The sequence below is a fragment of the Neltuma alba genome, unplaced genomic scaffold, assembly GCF_004799145.2.
Source record: "Neltuma alba isolate B1F8T4 unplaced genomic scaffold, ASM479914v2 tig00002616_pilon, whole genome shotgun sequence".
Lineage (NCBI taxonomy): Eukaryota > Viridiplantae > Streptophyta > Magnoliopsida > Fabales > Fabaceae > Neltuma > Neltuma alba.
Window position 1 is genome coordinate 9950 of NW_021632940.1, and position 19137 is coordinate 29086.

At 36.0% G+C, this 19137-nt stretch overlaps 2 protein-coding genes and 1 non-coding gene across 4 annotated transcripts; 1 reads left to right on the forward strand and 2 right to left on the reverse strand.

Annotated features, from left to right (window-relative positions):
* Positions 1–1536: 1536 nt before the first annotated feature.
* On the forward strand, positions 1537–9385 carry LOC114733821 (DDT domain-containing protein PTM). 2 transcript variants are annotated; one of them, XM_028921330.1, is made up of 10 exons: positions 1537–1636; positions 1818–2750; positions 3209–3898; positions 4124–5288; positions 5656–5944; positions 6067–6191; positions 6305–6765; positions 6886–6914; positions 7180–7659; positions 7740–9385. In XM_028921330.1, exons 2-10 carry the CDS (start codon positions 1933–1935, stop codon positions 8675–8677), a joined length of 4995 nt encoding a protein of 1664 aa, XP_028777163.1. In that variant the 5' UTR covers positions 1537–1636; positions 1818–1932; the 3' UTR covers positions 8678–9385. The 2 variants fall into 2 exon arrangements, with proteins under 2 accessions (XP_028777163.1, XP_028777156.1); XM_028921323.1 differs by having other exon boundaries at positions 1537–2750.
* Positions 9386–10280: 895 nt separating this feature from the next.
* TRNAS-GCU (transfer RNA serine (anticodon GCU)) lies at positions 10281–10362 on the reverse strand. Its single transcript has one exon. It is a non-coding gene; the product is annotated as a tRNA-Ser (tRNA).
* Positions 10363–13693: 3331 nt separating this feature from the next.
* On the reverse strand, positions 13694–16596 carry LOC114733886 (UDP-D-apiose/UDP-D-xylose synthase 2). The gene is made up of 9 exons (XM_028921378.1): positions 16135–16596; positions 15960–16052; positions 15709–15816; positions 14871–14985; positions 14661–14794; positions 14463–14564; positions 14263–14355; positions 14037–14172; positions 13694–13936 (listed from the first exon to the last, which is right to left on the reverse strand). The coding sequence occupies exons 1-9, from the start codon at positions 16405–16407 to the stop codon at positions 13824–13826; spliced, it is 1167 nt and encodes a 388-aa protein (XP_028777211.1). The 5' UTR covers positions 16408–16596; the 3' UTR covers positions 13694–13823.
* Positions 16597–19137: the final 2541 nt, after the last annotated feature.

Here is a 19137-nt window from a genome sequence, read left to right on the forward strand (position 1 = left end):
AATAATTACTCATAGTTGTTCATCCACAGATTTGACATTAAGAAATATGTTTTTTGGTCATGCATTTTTTAAAACTGCTTGCAAATTTTAGATTTACAGCACTCATACTTTGAAAAAAAGTATATTTACCAATAATTTACATAAATGTGATACCATACGATATTTGTTCCATGCATGGATACTTATCAATCCATATCACATCACCCCTTTCCATATCAATTCAGATTTTAATAGGAAAATTGGCATACAGTTTTAAAGCAAGGTTAAGAAAGGAGTATGGTCAATCTTTGGGGTGATATAATACTTCCTTTCCACTCTAATACTCCTCTGGTCCTTATTATAAGACCCTATTTGATTTTTTATTTGGTCCTAATTATAAGACCCCAATCCATTTTGTCTCTTATATTTATACATTTTTTTCCAAGATAATCCTTATAATAATAATAGTTTTAGCCAATATACTTAATTAGCAAGGATATTTTAGGAATGACAACACTTATTTATTATAAATAACCAACTTAACTTACTTCCTTAATCTCTTCAAATAAGTCAATTGGGTCTTATAATTAGGACCGGAGGAGTAATATTTTCGTATCAACACAACATCCATTCATAAGTTTTTATAAATATTTTATCTAGTAGGTAATTTATTTTGAACTGATCATATATTTTAAAAATATCTAATAGTCTCTTATTTTTCATTGAATTAATTTTTTAATTATATCTATAAATAATTATATGTGTGCTATTGTTATTTCCTAAAACTACAAAATTTCTTATAGCACACCCGCATCATATAGTGATTATCTGAGACATAACTCATATTTTAAGCTGCAAAAATTATTATGAAGATTTTATTTTCTCAACTATTAAATCAAATTAAAAAATATAAAATGCATGTTTATATTCACGTCACTATATTAGGTATGCTCTTTTTTTTTCCCCTCTCCTTACTCATTAAGAAGACAAAACAGAAGACATGTTATATTTTTTCTTGTTATATGTCTAAACTTGCTTTACTTTGAAATTTGCAAATTGATAAAAAATATTGAGCACCCAATCTTATTATCTCTATCAAATTAATATAAAATTTTGATGTATCTATCAAGTGTTCTCATGCTACGATGACAATAATATAAATTTTAAAACATAATATCACATGACCGAGTTGTTTTTGTTTTTTTTTTTTAAATTTGCTGCCAACTTATATGATCGAGTTACTCTAATCATACATTTATTTAAAAAAAATGAAGAATATGAACATTTTCAACCGGCCAAGTAAATGAACATTTTCTTGATAAATAGAATTTTTTTGGCCAAATGATAAATAGAATATGAACACTTATAATACTGTTATAAATGTTAATCAACAATAAAAAGAAAATTTATTGAAATTACCAGACTGCCTACCCCTGATAAACCAGAACTCGGAGGAGTGGGGCCAATAACTCGGACACGAGTTTCGTGTCGACGACGGCATGACTCGTTATGATAATAACACAACTCGGTAACAGAGATGAAGATACCTTCGTTATCTCTCCCCTAGGGTTATCTCTGCCATTTCGACCGGCTCTTCTCTCTAATCTTTGAAACAGCGGAGTTTCATCTTCAATGGCGGTTTTCGAACTCTGAATACGTGCGCAATCTCATTCCCTCTCCGTACTCCTATCTGCTGCTTCCTATTGCATAACAAAAGCGATCCAAAATCCATATTCGTTTATCGAACTGCTGTCTTCTCTCGTTTGTATTTGGACTTCCGTGTTGACTCTGTTTTTATCAACAACATTCTATTTTTTTTTTCCCCGATGGTTCTGTAGGATCTTAAGAAGCCCTAGCTTTGTATCTAGGATGGACTTTGAGTGATAAGTTTCTGAAATCACACTTACTCTTAAGGGTCCTCAAGCGCCTCTCAAATTTGGTTCTATTTAGACTATGGAGGCCCCTGTCATCAGATCGAGGGGTCGGCCGAGGAAACGGAGAAAAGAGGATGAAAATGGGACGGATGGTGGGAGATTGGTTCCCGATTTGAAAAGGCAAGCTGTTGGGACGAGAAGACCGATAGCACTGGTTGGACGATATATAATTAAAGAGTTCAAGGGAAGTGGCGTCTATCTTGGGAAAGTTGTGTATTACGAGTGTGGTTTATATAGAGTCAATTACGAGGACGGTGATTATGAGGATTTAGACAGCAGCGAGATTCGTGGAATGCTTCTCAACGACTGTGATCTTGATGATGAGTTGACTAAAAGGAGGAATGAATTGGATCAATTGGTGTTGAAGTATAGCGCCAAGAAAACAGATGGCACTGGAAGTAGTTCCGCTGATTTAAACAAAGATGTCACGGGGCTTGAGGCTCCTGCGTCAAGCGAATTGCCTGGTGGGTTATTGATTGAACACGACGAGGTAGATGTTGAGGAAGATGCTCATTCATCAAGTGACGAAAGAGATTCCACATCTGATGCAGAGATACCTTCTCTACCTCCTCCGCTGCAGTTGCCACCGTCTTCAGGGACTATTGGAGTGCCAGAGCCATATGTTTCTCATCTTCTTGCAGTCTATGGATTTTTACGGTCCTTCAGCATTCGCCTGTTTTTAAGTCCGTTTTCTCTGGATGATTTTGTCGGTTCTCTTAACTGCCAAGTTTCAAATACTTTGTTTGATTCCATTCATGTTTCTCTGATGCGTGCATTGAGGCGTCACCTTGAAGCTCTTTCATCTGAGGGCTCAGAGCATGCATCAAAATGCTTGAGGTGATTCTCTACCTACTTTTGAGTTTGATGATTTTGTTTTTCTCATTTGATTTTTTGCTGCAGCGTTAAACTTCACAACTTATGGACATTCAACATACGAGTAATTATCAATTGTGCTCTTTTTCTAAAAGAAAAAAAAATTGATGAGGAACGCAATTTTGGATTTGATTTATTTTCTTTAATTTTTTTTTTTGGAGAGGTATTTAGGGGAGATCGCCTTTGAATGAAGCAGAGGCATACTACTACTACTACTACTACTTTCATTCCATTTTAAGCAATTGAACATGGGATGTTTTGATATATTGACTGAAGGGCAAAAAATTCCTTGCCCTAATGTAATTGTAACATTTGAGGATACATGCCTTGATGGGCTCACCATCTCAAAATTTAGTATTTGTGCTTCATGTATGCTCAACCATGTACACAATGTTCACTTTACTTTGGTAATGTGCTTGCAGGTGTAATGATTGGGGGTTGATTGATGCATTGACTTGGCCTGTTTTTGTTATTCAATATCTAGCAATTTATGGATACACAAGAGGACCTGGGTGGAAAGGATTTTATGAGGAGACTTTTAATGGTGAATATTATTTATTACCTGTAAGTAGGAAGTTGACAATACTGCAAATTCTTTGTGATGATGTTTTGGAATCTGAGGAAATGAAAACTGAAATGGGCATTCGTGAAGAATTGGAAGTTGGGATGGAGTATGATGCTCAAGATACCCTTCCAGAAGAAAATTGGCCTAGATTCCATCCAAGAAATGCAAAAAATGCTTGCAAGGATAAAGAAGCTACAAAGTTTGTTTTAGAATCTAATGCTGTGAAGCCACTTGGTAACTCTCTTCTAGATTTCAGAGACACTAGAAGGACTGAGGATGCCGATGTTGACAGAAATGGAGATGAATGCCGTCTCTGTGGCATGGATGGGACCTTGCTTTGTTGTGATGGATGTCCGTCTGCATATCACTCTAGGTGTATTGGAGTGATGAAAATGTTTATACCAGAAGGGCCATGGTATTGTCCGGAGTGCAAAATTAATATGAATGGGTTAAGCATTGCGCGGGGAACATCACTTAGAGGGGCTGAATTATTTGGAATGGATCTGTATGGACAACTCTTCATGGGTACTTGCGACCACTTACTGGTGTATGTTCAGCGTCTTTCTAATGTTTCTTTTCACCTCTATCATTTGTTTTGCGGAATCAGTGCTTTCACTGAATTATGATGTGTGATATGTATAGTCCATCTTCTTGACATTCTAAAATCTGTGCTCTGGTTATCCGCCTTTTATTCTTTTGAATCTTTTATACTATAAATGCTTTCAGTTTCTTGGTTATCATCCTTTTGATCTTTTCTCATGTATTATTGCAGACTCACTGTTAACAGTGAACTTTGTCTCAGATATTACAACCAGAATGACATTTTAAAAGTTCTCCAATTGCTTTATGCTTCAGTCGACCATAGGCCCCTATATTATGGAATTTGTATGGCTGTGTTACATTATTGGAATATTCCAGAAAGTTTCTTGCATGTATCTGTTGGAAGCGGAACAGATGCTAACAATTCAAGTACAGAGGAAGATGCAAAGTCCTCTAGTTTATCAACCACTCCTTTGGGTGAAAAAGAGTATACAGCAATTAAGTCAGTGAAGACAGAATACCCTGCAACCAGTGGGATTGTAAGTCATGGTGATTACATGGTTCGATCTAACTCGTTGGTCACCACTACTAGAGAGGCCTGTGCTTTTGAAAGCAGCAATGACATTAGAACTAGAGAGTACTTTACCATGAACACTATGTTTCATAAGGAGACTAGAATGGAGCCTGTCATCTCTGATGGTCCTGGTGGCCATCAGCGCAGTCACTTTGATATGACCAACAGTCATGGACATGCAAGTGATAAGCAGCTACCCTTTGCTCCATCCTTGCAATTTAAAGAAGGCAACCAAGCTAGCTCTGGAAAGGTTGAACATAATTCAACTAAGGATTTTTCATACATGGGTTTTTCTTTTAAGCCTCAGTCTTATGTTAATCACTATATGCATGGTGATTTTGCTGCATCTGCTGCTGCTAAATTGGCCATTCTTTCTTCCGAGGATTCTAGGTCGGAGGGTCATGTTATAGATAATTTGAGGAAATTCACAGCTGAAGGTGCATCTTTGCAAGCAAAAGCATTTTCAATGACAGTTTCACGCTTCTTTTGGCCGAGTTCTGAAAAGAAGCCTGTGGAAGTTCCAAGAGAGAGGTGTGGCTGGTGCCTTTCTTGTAAAGCCTCAGCCTCAAGCAAGAGAGGTTGCATGCTAAATCATGCTGCCCTGAGTGCCACCAAAAGTGCTATAAAAGTTTTAAGTGGCCTATCTGCCGTAAGGAGTGGAGAGGGAATTCTTCCAAGCATTGCAACATATGTCATGTATTTGGAGGAAAGTTTACATGGTTTAATAGTTGGGCCTTTTCTGAATGGAAACTACAGAAAACAATGGCGTAAACGAGTTGAACAGGCTAGAACATTTAAAGCTATAAAGCCTCTTTTGCTTGAAGTGAGTACTTTTATGCAATTAATTGACAATTCATTTAAATATTTCAATGTTATATTTATTTAACTGTCTCAAGTAGTAAAATTTTTTTTTGGTCATTATACTTCATGATGTGTGCATATGTGCTTCATAAAAGATTGCTCTGTTATTTGGTCGGTTATCTATTTGTTTTTTGTAATTTTCTCTGGAATATGATGTTGTATTAGAGTTCAAAGTTGCATTAAACACAAATAGGTCTTGTGTTATACTTGCAAGTTTGTGGATGAGTTTATGTTCAACCTAATAACTTGATTCTGCTAACTGCTATGTCTAAGTTGTGAATGTGTATTGTATTTTTCATTTAGTCACTGACTGGAAATTCTTTTCCCAGCTTGAGGAAAATATTCGCATAATATCTTTTACCGGCGACTGGGTTAAGCTGATGGATGATTGGTTGGTTGAATCTTCTATTATTCAAGGTGCTGCAAATTCTGTTGGAACAATACAGACACGTGCAACAAGTGGAAGGCGCCTCAGGAAACAATCAGCTACTGATGAAGTTGCAGCTGATGTTTCTCATGAAAGAAACTTTGACTGGTGGTATGGTGGCAAATCCATGAAAATATTATTTCTAAAAGCAGTTTTGCCAAATAATGTGGTCAGGAAAGCAGCTCGCCAAGGTATTTTTTTTTTATTGTATGATATTTTAGCTTACAAATTATAACTACTTGCATTTTTTTTTCTATTGGTAATATTTTTCAGAGAGAATCAAATATTGTGTCCTGATGTTTGCGAATAACAGGTGGGTTGGAGAAAATTTCTGGTATTTCCTATGCTGATGGCTGTGAAATTCCTAAAAGAAGCAGACAGATGGTTTGGAGAGCTGCAGTACAAATGAGTAGGAATGCGTCACAGCTTGCACTTCAGGTTTTGTCCTTTCACTTTATTAGCTTGTTCGTTGCTTTGTAAATTTTATTCTGCTGTCATAATAATGAAATCGCCAAGTCTAAATTGATGTTATTTTTAATTATTTGCATCAGGTCAGGTACCTTGATTTTAATCTTAGATGGAGTGATCTGATTTGTCCTGAGCAAAATCTCCAGGATGGGAAAGGTCAGGAGACTGAATCTTCTGCATTCAGAAATGCTAATATCTGTGATAAGAAAGAATTGGGGGGAAAGCTTTTGTATGGGGTTGTTTTTAGGAACCAAAAACATCTTCCTTCTCGTATAATGAAAAACATTGTTGAAGTAGAGCAAGGCCAAGAAGGAAAGGAGAAGTATTGGTTTTCTGAAGCACGTGTTCCATTATATTTGGTAAAAGAGTATGAAGCAGGTATAGGAAAAATGCCATCTCACCAAGAGAACTTGAAGTTGGAATCTCAGCTGCGAAGAAGGCGGTTGAAAGCTGCTTGCAAGGATATATTTTTATACCTTACCTGCAAGAGAGACAACTGGGATATATTTTCATGTGCTGTGTGTCAGATGGATGTTTTAGCCGGGTAATTGCCTTAACTTGATTATCTATCAGCGTCATCAACATTTTCATAGGATCCGTTGCTCCAATTTCTTTTACGAAACTTTTTTCCCTAACTTGTGCTCTTTCTCTGCTATAATTTCAGGAATGCTCTCAAGTGCAATGCATGTCAAGGTACTTCATGCATGATCCGTTCTCTCATTATGTTATGTTGGCCTAATTTCTTAAGATACTACTGAAATGCCTATTAGTTTCTTATGAAATAAGTCACGTATATTCTTTACACAAGAGAAAACGTACACATTTTCCGCATGTTTAATGTTGAAATTTTGGACGCGGTAAGGATGTTTTGTCCTTCGTAAACCACATTTTCTTTCTTTCCTTTAGATTAGCTATATTCAACATGTATCTTTAATGTTTTGTACCTACTGGTTATTAGGTTATTGCCATGAGGGCTGTTCTATAAGTTCAACGTTCCCTACAAACAAGGAGGTTGAGTTCTTAACCACATGCAAGCGCTGTTATGCCAAATTGCTTGCTCAAAGAAGGACCAGTGACGAATCTCCAACCAGTCCCTTACTCTTGCAAGGACAAGAACATAGCTCTGTGACTGTTTTGAAGGGATCTAGACCTAAGTGTTATGATCAAGCCTTGAAATCTACCAGTATCAAGGATAGTTATCCTGACACGAAACAAGGCACTCCTGATTCTGCTCTGGCAGCAAAAAGCCGTCGCAGGAATTCTTCTTGGGGTATTATATGGAATAAGAAGAGTGGCGAGGATACAGGCATTGATTTTAGGCTTAAAAACATACTTCTAAAGGGCGGGTCAGGTGCACCTCAATTACAACCTGTTTGTCACTTGTGCCGTAAGCCATATAGGTCTGATCTGATGTATGTTCGCTGTGAGACATGCAAAAGTAAGTATTTAGCAATTGAGTGAAAGTTTAAAGTGCTTAAACACTCATATTTATGCAGTCTTTGTATGTGGTTTTCACAGATTGGTATCATGCTGATGCACTTGAACTGGAAGAGTCAAAAATTTTTGAAGTGTTAGGCTTCAAATGCTGTAAGTGTCGCAGGATCAAATCTCCAGAGTGTCCTTACTCTGATAAGAAGCCCAAGATGCAGGAGGGCACTAAGAAACACCGGAGACCTTCCAAGAAGGATAATTCTAGCACAGACAATTTTGGAGTTATTCTTGAACCAAAAGAGTGTGAGCCTGCTACCCCTAACTTTCCTGTAGGAGATGATGGGTTGAGACAAGACAATGACCCTCTGCTTTACTCTCTTTCAAGTGCCAATTTAATAACAGACCCTAATGCAGAAGTGGATGTTGAGAGGAGTGCTGTCTCTGGTCTAGGGCTTCGGAAACTGCCAGTGAGGAGACATGTTAAGCATGAGGGGGATGGTGATGAATCCTTTGGAACTAGACTTTCGCAGGTTGAAATCTTAACACAAAATGGAACTGGTGGTCTGTCAGCTGCAGAGAAGGCATCATCTCCTGTGGAATATGACCCTGCTGTCTGCCTAGATAGTAGTCTTCTGAATGACTGTGGAAGTGAAAATTATGAATTCATGGACTTTGAACCCCATACCTACTTCTCTGTAACAGAATTGCTGCAGCCAGATGATAATCAGTTTGAGGGAGCTGATGGATCTGAGAACTTTTCTGGATACTTGGAAAATGTTTCCACTACAAATATGGATGGCATTCCTGAAGAATCTGGAGCTCTTGGTTTAGTTAATAAATCAGAACCTGCGGCTTATTTACCAGGCAGTGGTTATCATTGTTGCCAATGCATGCGGATGGAACCAGTTCCTGATCTCTCTTGTGAGATTTGTGGGCTTTGGATTCACAGCCAATGTTCACCCTGGATTGGATCACCTTCTAGGTTAGGAAGCTGGAGGTGTGGTAGTTGTCGGGAATGGCAATAGCTGATTTGTGTACTGAATTTTGGATGATGTCTTCTTCGGCAGAGGTGCTTGCAAATTGAAACCTGAGACAATTTCATCAATAATCTTGCTGGCTGGCTCAGTGCATGCTGCGTTAATTGCTGCATGTGTCTCACCGTCAACGCTTGAATCATGGCTGTGGAGCTCCTCCGTTATGTGTATTTGTGCGCTGCAAGAGGTTAGTTGGCTTCTCCGTTGTTGCAATGGCTTTCTTGGTGACTGCTCAGCGACTGTTGTTTCCCCAGAGACTTGGTCATTGAGTAGACCAATATTTTTCATTGAGTAATTCTGTGACTGCCCACATTAATTGCTGTTTCCTCGGAGACTCGGTGATTAGATAAACCGATAGTTTTCATAGAGTACGTTCAGCACAACCTTAACTTGCAAAGAAGTTAGGGTGATGCACTGGATCGGTGGCATATAACGTGGCTGAACTGTTCCAGCTTTGATTTTTCATTTGACGACTCACAGAAATTTGCTCCAATATTAGTGAGATAAGCAGGTTTTTATAGTGCTTATCTGATTTAGAATTTTGTATAGATAAACTCAATTCTAGGAGTTCAAAGTTAGAGGCTCCTCTTCTTCAAAATTCATGGTGTATTTGCTCTTATTTTGTAGAATGCATCCCATAACCCTTTCGACTGTGTTTAGAAAATTAATAATGGGACGTGGTTGAGGATTAATGACCAAGAGCCCTACTCAGCGTTACGATTATTTTGGACCTGTAACACCTAAAGTATTAGAACATGAATATAAGTATACTATAAACACTTGCTCAAGGTATAGCCACGTTTGCCCGTAAAAGCCCAAACGATTTCCCTTTCGGTTTGTGTGAACCAGATCTACAAGCGTGCAATCGATCGCTTGGTTATTGGCATACAAACTAATTGTTCCTAAAATTCTTAGAACCTGAAAATCAGATAATCAGATTTGTCTGCAATGTCTTTGGAGCCGACTGGTAGTGTTCGTGTTCCTCGAGGCCTGCGGTAACTGTCAGTGGCAGCTGGGTTCTGTCCACTGGATCAGTTTCAATTCGTATTTGAACGTCATTTCACGTCTGTGTGAAATCAACTACTTACTCTATGTGTTGAGTCAAGCAGGAGATATGGTAAATTGAGATTTGAATTCTCACTAAAAGAGATATTCATATTTTGTATATAACAATATCTCGAACAGAATTGTTTTTAATGAAAGATATCTATGCTTAGCGCACAAAAAAAAAAAAAAAAAAAAACTATATCCCACGAGTTAATTAAAAATCATGAATCATTTCCATAACCTGAACTTTTCCTCCTATCCCCACAATGGAAGCGTCATGTAGACATGAAAAGAAAAACAATAAAAACCAATACTCAGTACATGAAAACACTCATTTCTTATTTGGCTGTAGCCAAAAATTGCCTTCCCTTTTTTTTTTTTTTCCTATTTTTTGTTTTACTTCAGATTATCCCCCTCTGCTGGAAAGTCTAACAGGCAGCAGTGGTTGAAAAAAGGAGAAACTGAGAAGGAGCCTCGTCAGAATAAAAATGGAAAAGAACAAGAAAATGAGAAGGAGAAGAAATAAAAAATTGAAAAAAGTTAGAAACGTCGCCTGAGAGATTCGAACTCTCGCGGGCAGAGCCCATGTACTTAGCAGGCACACGCCTTAACCACTCGGCCAAAGCGACGGGTTTGATGCTCTCAATTGAGATTATCTAGACTGATTGGTTATTGTCAAGTGCCAGACCACTCATCACACCTTTTTAGATTGACTCTGCCCATCGTGCATTAATAACGGAATCCACAAACGCTCCCTAATTTAGAGACTACATTTGATACACAAGTTAATAAAATGAATGTGAAATGATAATGTGTTTTTAAGTTAATGTTAAGTAAAATAATAAAAGCATGCTCTTCCTAATAATCGTAAAATAATAAAATTAACTCCTACTCACATTCCAATAAAATTAATTTATATCTCAAACCTGATTTCATTTTTTTTTAGTTTTACCCTTATTTAATGTTTAAATGTTTTATACCACAATCTGAGCAAATCCTTTCATAGAGAAAGAAACCATTTTTTTGGTCCTATTTATAAGGCACTAAGAGAAATTTTTGGTATGGATATACAATTTCACCTTTTATTTATTATTATATTGATTTTGTTTACATAAGGTATAATATATTAAATAGGGATAAAGTTAAAAAGTTGTTGAATTTTAAATGAGAGTTAATAAAATTTAAGATTTTTCTTGCTCTGTATAAAACATGTTAGAAGTGATTTATAAATGGGACCAAATGAATATTTATTAGGGGTATACTAAAAAAGCATATTAACTACTCCTCAAAAGTTCATAACCTTTTTTTTTTATAAATAGGAACGATCAACCCTTTAAATTTTTTTTTTATAATTAGGAACGAGATAACTTACAATCTAATGATAATTTATCCTATATATTACCTCGTGTTCTTAATATAAGAGTTAGTTAACTAATTTGAATAGATTAAAAAAAAAATAGTTAAGTTAGTTATTTGTAATAAATATGCGTTATTTTTTCTTAACTACCCTTGCTAATTAAGTATTATTTGATAAAATACTTCTTCCGGTCCTATTTATAAGTTTCAAATTTAGAAAGAAATATGATCCATTTTGTAAGTTTTAATTTGGATTTGTCTTAACATTTAATGTATTTTTTTCTAATGTTATTCTTAATTATTTTTCTCTCATCACATTTTCCTATACATTCTCTTCTATTCTTTTTCTCATTTATTATAAGGACATATTTGAAAATAAAAGTATACTCTAACTTATTTATTGCTTTTAACTAATTTTAACTAATTGGTTGTTATTCGTAAATTAGTTATTTGAAACTTATAATAAGGGCCAAGAAGAGTATTTAACACGTGCAACTACTATAATGACTATCTTGAGAAAAATAGATAAATATAAGAGATAAAATGGATTTAAAATCTTATATTTAAGATTAAATTAATAGTCAAATAAACTCTTGTATTATGAACCAAAAGTAACATAAATTTTTTTTTATGTTTATACATTTCCTTTGACGTCACCCAGCGAGGGAGGGGGAGAGAGAGAGTCCCAATCGTAGCCGTAGGCTTCATCAAATCACTAAAGTTTTCACGCTTTTCATGACTGGCTTTAGATTATCGCGAGGCAAAGTCTCTCAGTTTTGAACTCGAGAGCTAATGCCTTTTAAACGCTCATAAATTCGCCTGTTGTTGGTTCCCAGAGAGAAACTCGAGCACCGACCACGACCGGTGATAATTTAACTAACCACCAAAAATTTCTACACATTTAAATTAAAATAATGTAGTGCATTTTATCCCAAAAAAATTGTAATACAACGACTTTTTTTTTTGGACCCGCCGGAGCACAATGTATTGAACTCTAAATTGATCATGAGTGCATAAAAAGTAATGATTCGAGTATTTCAGTAATTATCGTCGTCAAGCATGTCTACACTCATTGATAACACCTTTTGATCTTGGTTGAAAAAATTGAATTAATGGCCAAAAACAGGAAGGAAAAAAAGAAACAAAGGAAGGAACTAGTGATTCTTCGTTTATTCATTACTCCCTCACCTCCTATATATGAATTTTAAATTTAAGAAATAGTATAATTCATTTTACAAACTTCAATTTGGTGTTTGTCTTTACATTTAATATATTTTTTAATTTTGCCTTTAATTATTTATTTTCTCTTTGGAATGTATTCTCCCCTGGATCCAGGAATAGTGACATGGACTAAATGTTCTGTCCAAGCCAAAGAACTGACTCCGAATAGCCCTGACAAATGATGATTAAGGCGGGATTCGGCATTTTTAAACCACAAAACGCTGTCATAATATCTCTTATCACATTTTTTCATACATTCTCCTTTTTCTCTTCATTTAATGTAAAGATATATTTGAAAACAAAAAATATTTATAACTTATTTATTACTACCTTCCTAATTATAAGACCCTGTTTGACTTTTTGTTTGGTCCTAATTATAAGACCCCAATCCATTTTGTCTCTCATATTTATGTATTTTTTTCCAAAATAATCCTTCTAATAATGATAGTTCTAGCCAATACACTTAATTAGCAAGGATATTTTAGGAATGACAACACTTATTTATTACAAATAACTAACTTAACTTACTTTCTTAATCTCCTCAAATAAGTCAACTGGGTCTTATAATTAGGACCGGAGGTAGTATTTACAAATGAGTTATTTAAAATTTATAATTAAAATAAGCGGGAGTATTTACTTTGGAGCATCATTAGATTACACGGGTAGACCATCACAGCGCCCGTGGCCTAACGGATAAGGCGACTGTGGTTTCGAGTCCCACCGGGCGTGGGCCTGTTTTCGGTAGTAAATGAACTTTTAAGCTTCCCAATGACTCCCGTTGCATCCGTTTCTGATCACTGAATGAAACCAAAAACAACTACGCGCAAGGCCGCAACATTTGCTCCTTTACTAAATATATGTACCTGCTGAAACAGATATTAACGACGATTACCCTTTTCGTAACCGAATTGCCCAAAAGGAATTGTAAACCAAAGTGATTTTTCCCTACAGGGGACCATGAACTCGAGCGATCGCCATGATTATATACAGTCTCAGGCTATAAGAGAGGAAGTATAAAACCAATAAACTTTTCTTGTGTCTTTTGATGTACATCCGTTGTGAGTAGCGTCTTACTAAAGAGTCAAATAGTGCAACAAAGGCAATCCATAAATTACTGGCAAATAATACAATAGCAATATAGAAACATATGCCTTGCCTTCGTGGGGCAAACAAAATAATACAAATGAACCTCGGAGCCAGAATAAAGGAATGACTAGGGGCCCCCAGAACACAAAAACATGTTTCCCTATCATATCCAGGAGCGCAGAGCTCTACGTTAATACCACACATGGCCCTCTTTCTTCAAAAACCTTGCAATGGCTATTGGCTAAAGAAACAAATCCAGGAGCGCAGAGCTCTACGTTAATACCACACATGGCCCTCTTTCTTCAAAAACCTTGCAATGGCTATTGGCTAAAGAAACAAAGGAGAAATGACATTTCATAGGATGAGTAAGTCAACCACTAAAGCAAGAACAGGGAGTAGCATTACAACACCATCAGCATATGTTAGTTTAACTTGCAACTGGTTTCGCAATGGCTTTCTTAATGGCTTCTGCATATGTCCTATGCTGGTAGGTGAGGGTTGATTCAAGAAGGTCCCAAAGTGATGTCTTGGGATTCCAACCTGACAGAGATGCAATGATCCATTAGCATAGGTCTTTGTTTAAATACAGTAATCTTACAAGCTCAAATCAGGTGAGGCAATGCCAATGAGTAAAACCTACCAAGTTGCTTGTTGATTATGGTCATATCAGGAATTCTCTTGTCACTATCATCATATCCCACACCATAAAACTCCTTGGAGCTCACATCAATAGTAGGTTTTTCCAGAGCCGGTTCGCCACTTACCTTTGCATAGATCTGCTGAGTATAAAAGAATAATTCTACAGTCCCAAGCAACATATCTTAATTCTAACAGTATGGTCAATAAATCAAATTCAATCCTCTCACCTGAGTCATCATTTCACCAAGCTGCTTAACTGTAACCTCATTGTTTGGATTTCCCACATTAAATACATGCCCATTTGCCCTGGCAGGATTTTCCTGTTAAAGGGTCAAGCATTTAGCAGATCAGCCAACAACAGCACTAATCTTATATCTCATAGTAATCACGTTATAATTCTGCTTAAAAGGCTGGAAATGGGACCTACAATCATCAACAAGACAGCTTCAATAGCATCCTTGATGTAAACAAAAGTTCTTTGGGACTGGCCACCATCCACAAGCTTGAGGGGCTCCCGACGGAGGAGATTCTGACCAAAGGAAATCAATATTAAGAAGATATTAAAAAAAACTCGGCTAATGTGTCAACAAGTTTCATTGAAAATTGTATCAAAAAGGAGACTGACATTGCTAAAGCATGCAAGAACCCGAGGAACACCCTCACTTGGACCATCAATGCCAGGAATGAAATCCATTCGTGGTCCAATCCAGTTAAAAGGTCTTACAATTGTGAACTCCAGGCCATTCTCAGCACCCTCAGCTGTCAACAATTAAAAAAGTCAGTGAGATGAGTCAATATTGATGAATACGAAGGCAATAAAGAAAGGGTAGCTCACCATAAATCAGCCTCTCAATCAATTGCTTTGCACAAGCATAGGACCATCTCTGCTTTTCAATTGGACCAAATATGCATGGAGAGGCATCTTCTTTGAGAACATAGAATGAGGGATCCTTACATAAGAGGAAAACAAAATGCTCAGTACAAAAACAAGGCAGCAAAGAAGACGTTGATAAAGGAGGCAGTTTTGAAACACTAGAATTCTGTCACATGATTGGATTGCAGGGATGATTATGGTGACACCATTTTAGAATCCCACATGTTAGTTCCACCAACAACAACCAAAACGTACTCTCCCAAGACCCTCTTATAACCAACCAAACACTATCTTCCAATACTGATGCAGAAGGAACTTGGTATGTGAAAGAAAGAGAAAGACGCAAGAGGTGAGGTTATATAACCCAGTCTTATAAAGACCAGGAAGAACAATGTGCATAAGTTACAAGGTATTGTACCAGCGAAGTCAAAATTGATTATTAGCATTCCACCAGAAAAAAAAAAAGATCTTTCTTGATAGAAATTAGAAAGAACCAGACGAGGGCTATCTCTGAAACCATAAGATCTCAACTTCCATCCACACTCTAGAGGGAAATAACATAAATACAACATATTGTATAACGAAACTCAATTTAGACTGAAGTCTTGGTGATTTAATTCAATCAGACAACTTCATGCTTTAAACCGGGATGAGATAAGACTAACACCGACAGTTTCCAAGCAGCGGATGCTTGTGATCCAACGGTTCAAATTATACTAATGTCAAACTATCATTCAAAATGATGGACAGATCTGGATGGCTTCCTTTGAGGAAGCCGAATGTGAAAATGAAAACTTACCTGACGAAGCGGGCTGTCCTTCGGGAGAAAGCTTCCAATCGTTTTCCCATAAACTTCACAAGTAGAGAAATGAATGAGACGTTTGTTATTCTCCGAACAATACTTCACCTGAGACCCAAAAAGAAACCCACATCAAATCAAATATCCACTTGAATCAATTCTGCCATAAAATGGAGCAACGGGCAGAGAGAATCATTCTTGAGTTATAGTATAACTACTAGAGAAACGACAATGAAATGAATCACATATACCACCGGAAGCGCATCAATGAAATTGCTATAGATAGTATCCAGAGGGCGGGTATTATAATCGGCAGGAGTACAGATGGCCGCCAAATTGATTGTCTAGACAGAGAGAAACGCAAAAAATAAGTACAAATCCAAGAAACCCCACCAAACACCCATATGAAAGGATGAAGAACGATACCAGATCCGCCAACTTGATGAGGCCTTCGAGCCTAGAATCTTGCTTTATGTTAAGGCGGTGAAACTGAATTCGGCCAGCCCATGGGAGCGTGTCGGGCTCCAGGAGGTGCTTGATCTTGTCATTGTAAACGTCCAGGGCAAAGACCTTGTGCGGCGTCTCGGCCATGAGCTTCTCGCAGAGGTGGGAGCCAATGAACCCTCCGGCGCCGATCATGCAAATGGTGATGGGCTTAATGGGGTTGCCATCCAGATCTAGCCTGGTGGGCGACGCCATTTTCTTGATTGAAAAGGATGCGAGTTAGGATAGTGCCAAGTATGCGACGGTAAGAGGAGATGGAAGAGAATTTGGAGACGCAAGGGAAGACCGTGGAAGCGGAAAATCGAAGTGGAGAGGCGAAGATGAACTGGTGAAGTATTTGATTCAAAGAAGGGGGACTAAAAAAGTGAGGGAGATGTTTCCGAGGGGATGTGACCCGCTTTACGATCGTACATTCATTTCATTGAGCAGCGGCCAATGGGTTTCCGCCAGCCCGCGCGTAATGACTTCTCTACTCGCTGTCTTTTTCTCACACGTGTACTGATGACATGGCATTGACCTTTTTAGTTTTTCCGCGTTGTTTACCTTTTCGCCATCCATCCCCTTGACCGCGTTAAAAATGTTGGAGAATAGAAAAGTTTTTTTTAATCATATTAAAGGAGTTTCATTCTTATTCCCATGACAATAGTGCGGTAGCAAAATACATTGCATGAGCAGGTGATATGTGGTTTCTTTGGCCAAAAAGAAAGAAAAATATATGTGGTTTCTTCCTCCCCTTTTTAAGTGAAAAGGGGAATATTATCATCCAAGAGAAATTTTACATATACAACTACCTGAAATACAATTACGCTTGTTTGGGGTACAGTTGGAAAGCTCATTCTAATTGATTTTCAAACTTCTAAAAGCTCGCTGAAGGAGGAAAAAAAAACCCGTTTGACAGAGCGGTAGAAATTCTCCATAAGCATGTTTTATATAAGTCGAGACAAAACTTTTCTTATATATTTATCTCGTATTTTATAAATCACTATTAAAAAACAGTTTATAAGCTACTTATAAATTATTCCAAACAAACTTAAAATCAAGTTTGGTTTAGTCTTGAGAGCAAATGAATTTTTCTTTAAAAAATTTATTAGGTTGGAAGTAAGATTTGAAGCTTATTGCTTTTGACTTTTACCTTTTTAATATTGGAGGTTTTTTAATCTGGTTTTTTAATATATTATTTAAGTAGGTGTTTTTTTGATACACTAAGTAGGTGTTTTGTCAAATTGATTCTTTTAATAAAAGTTTATCAAACATAAATTATATCATACTTCTAACTTAAATAAAATAAAAGTCACTGCAAACGTTAACCTAAACAATAAGTTAATGAATTGCATATTGACAAATGATACATGTACCTAATGATCATATTATTCTACTTCAAAAATCTTAAGTTACGGAGAAAGTGATTGGTGAGAGCCGTGCTATGAATAATCTAACGGGGGTGTTTGGTAACCGCAAAAAGTGCTTCTCAGAAACACTTTTCCGTAAAACAAGGTAAATTTCTTCACATATTTACTTCGTAAACCGTAAAAGCACTTCTGAAACTATGGTTTGGTTTCCATCCAAACACTCCCATCTAAAAAAGTGTTTATTATAAAAGTACTTTTAAAAAATGTTTTTTTAATAAATTGAGATAAACTTTTTTATATATTTATTCCGTATATCATAATATCACTTTTAAAATTATAGTTTCATTTTTACCCAGACATTCCCTAAATATAAGAGTTAGATAAGAAGTTTATCTTGATTTTAAATATAATACCTCAATCTATTTTGTTTTTTAAATTTATAATTTTTTGCTTAAAATATCTCTATTAGTTGTATATAACTTGAGAGAAAACAAGACATATTTATTACAAATATATAATTTAACTAATTTTTTAATATTTATAAATAAATAAATTATTTTTTACATTACTTTTTTTATAAAGCGCCAATTTTATTCAAAAAGTACATGAATAAATCGGGCAATCACATTCTATTAATTTTATCATAAATTATCAGTCATTTTTATTGTGATATTTCATTCTCACGTGGTACGTGTTTTTGCAACTGGACAACTTTTTATTAAAAAAGAACGCTAATAAAAATACATCTGGAGTTTTGAGTGTTCACCCAAACCCTTCATGCACCTTGTTTTGTTTCGTTCCAGTCTCTCCAACACCAGTAACCTTGTATCAGGTTGTGGGGCGAGGCCTTTCCAGTGTTTTCCTTTCACGGTAATTATTCCTTTTTAAATTTTATGCTCGTGGCCGTATGATGTCTACCAAATCATTTTTATATTTAATATAATATTTAATTGTTGAGTTGATTTTAATTCTAAATATGAAAAATATTTTTCATATTTATTATTTTTTTAAAATTATTTTTATGAATATTTTCTTAACTATAATCAAGTAAGAAGGGAATGAAATAAATTTAAAAAATGGTTATGATATTTTTAAAAAATGTTATATTTTTTATAATTACTTAACATATCTAATTTTTTTAATTTAATTAAATTAGTTAAATAAATTTTATATTAAGCACTGTGGGACCTCTCCTTGGTAGCCAGAAATTGGCCATTTAAGTAAACACGTGTCACTTTGGACTTTTTCGTATGCAAAAGTTGACCTGTACCCCCACTTTTTTTTTTGGGAATAATAAGACAGTTCTATTAATAATAAATGGGCGTTTTTTGTTTTTTACGAGAATAATAGTCCACAAAAAGCAATAGGTGGATTTGAGAACATCACAACCCAACATCAGCCCGGACTGACGTGGGTTTACATGTAAAATTTGTAAGTTATAGAATATATTAACACTAGGTTTGCATGTTTATGAGCAACAAGTCAAATTTAACAATTTACATTTATAAGTTAAATCTTTATGTATTTATACGTCAAATTTGTGGAAACATTGAATTCCTTTGAAATTTTAATACCA

Excerpts from the sequence above, each read along its gene's own strand:
- LOC114733821 (XM_028921323.1), top strand. The coding sequence starts at position 1,933 with ATGGAGGCCCCTGTCATCAGATCGAGGGGTCGGCCGAGGAAACGGAGA. Across the intron at positions 5,945-6,066 it reads CAGGAAAGCAGCTCGCCAAG|GTGGGTTGGAGAAAATTTCT; the intron begins GTATTTTTTTTT and ends TGCGAATAACAG. Across the intron at positions 6,192-6,304 it reads CGTCACAGCTTGCACTTCAG|GTCAGGTACCTTGATTTTAA; the intron begins GTTTTGTCCTTT and ends TATTTGCATCAG.
- LOC114733886 (XM_028921378.1), bottom strand. The coding sequence starts at position 16,407 with ATGGCGTCGCCCACCAGGCTAGATCTGGATGGCAACCCCATTAAGCCC. Across the intron at positions 16,053-16,134 it reads TCATCAAGTTGGCGGATCTG|ACAATCAATTTGGCGGCCAT; the intron begins GTATCGTTCTTC and ends CTCTCTGTCTAG. Across the intron at positions 14,986-15,708 it reads AGGACAGCCCGCTTCGTCAG|GATCCCTCATTCTATGTTCT; the intron begins GTAAGTTTTCAT and ends CTCTTATGTAAG.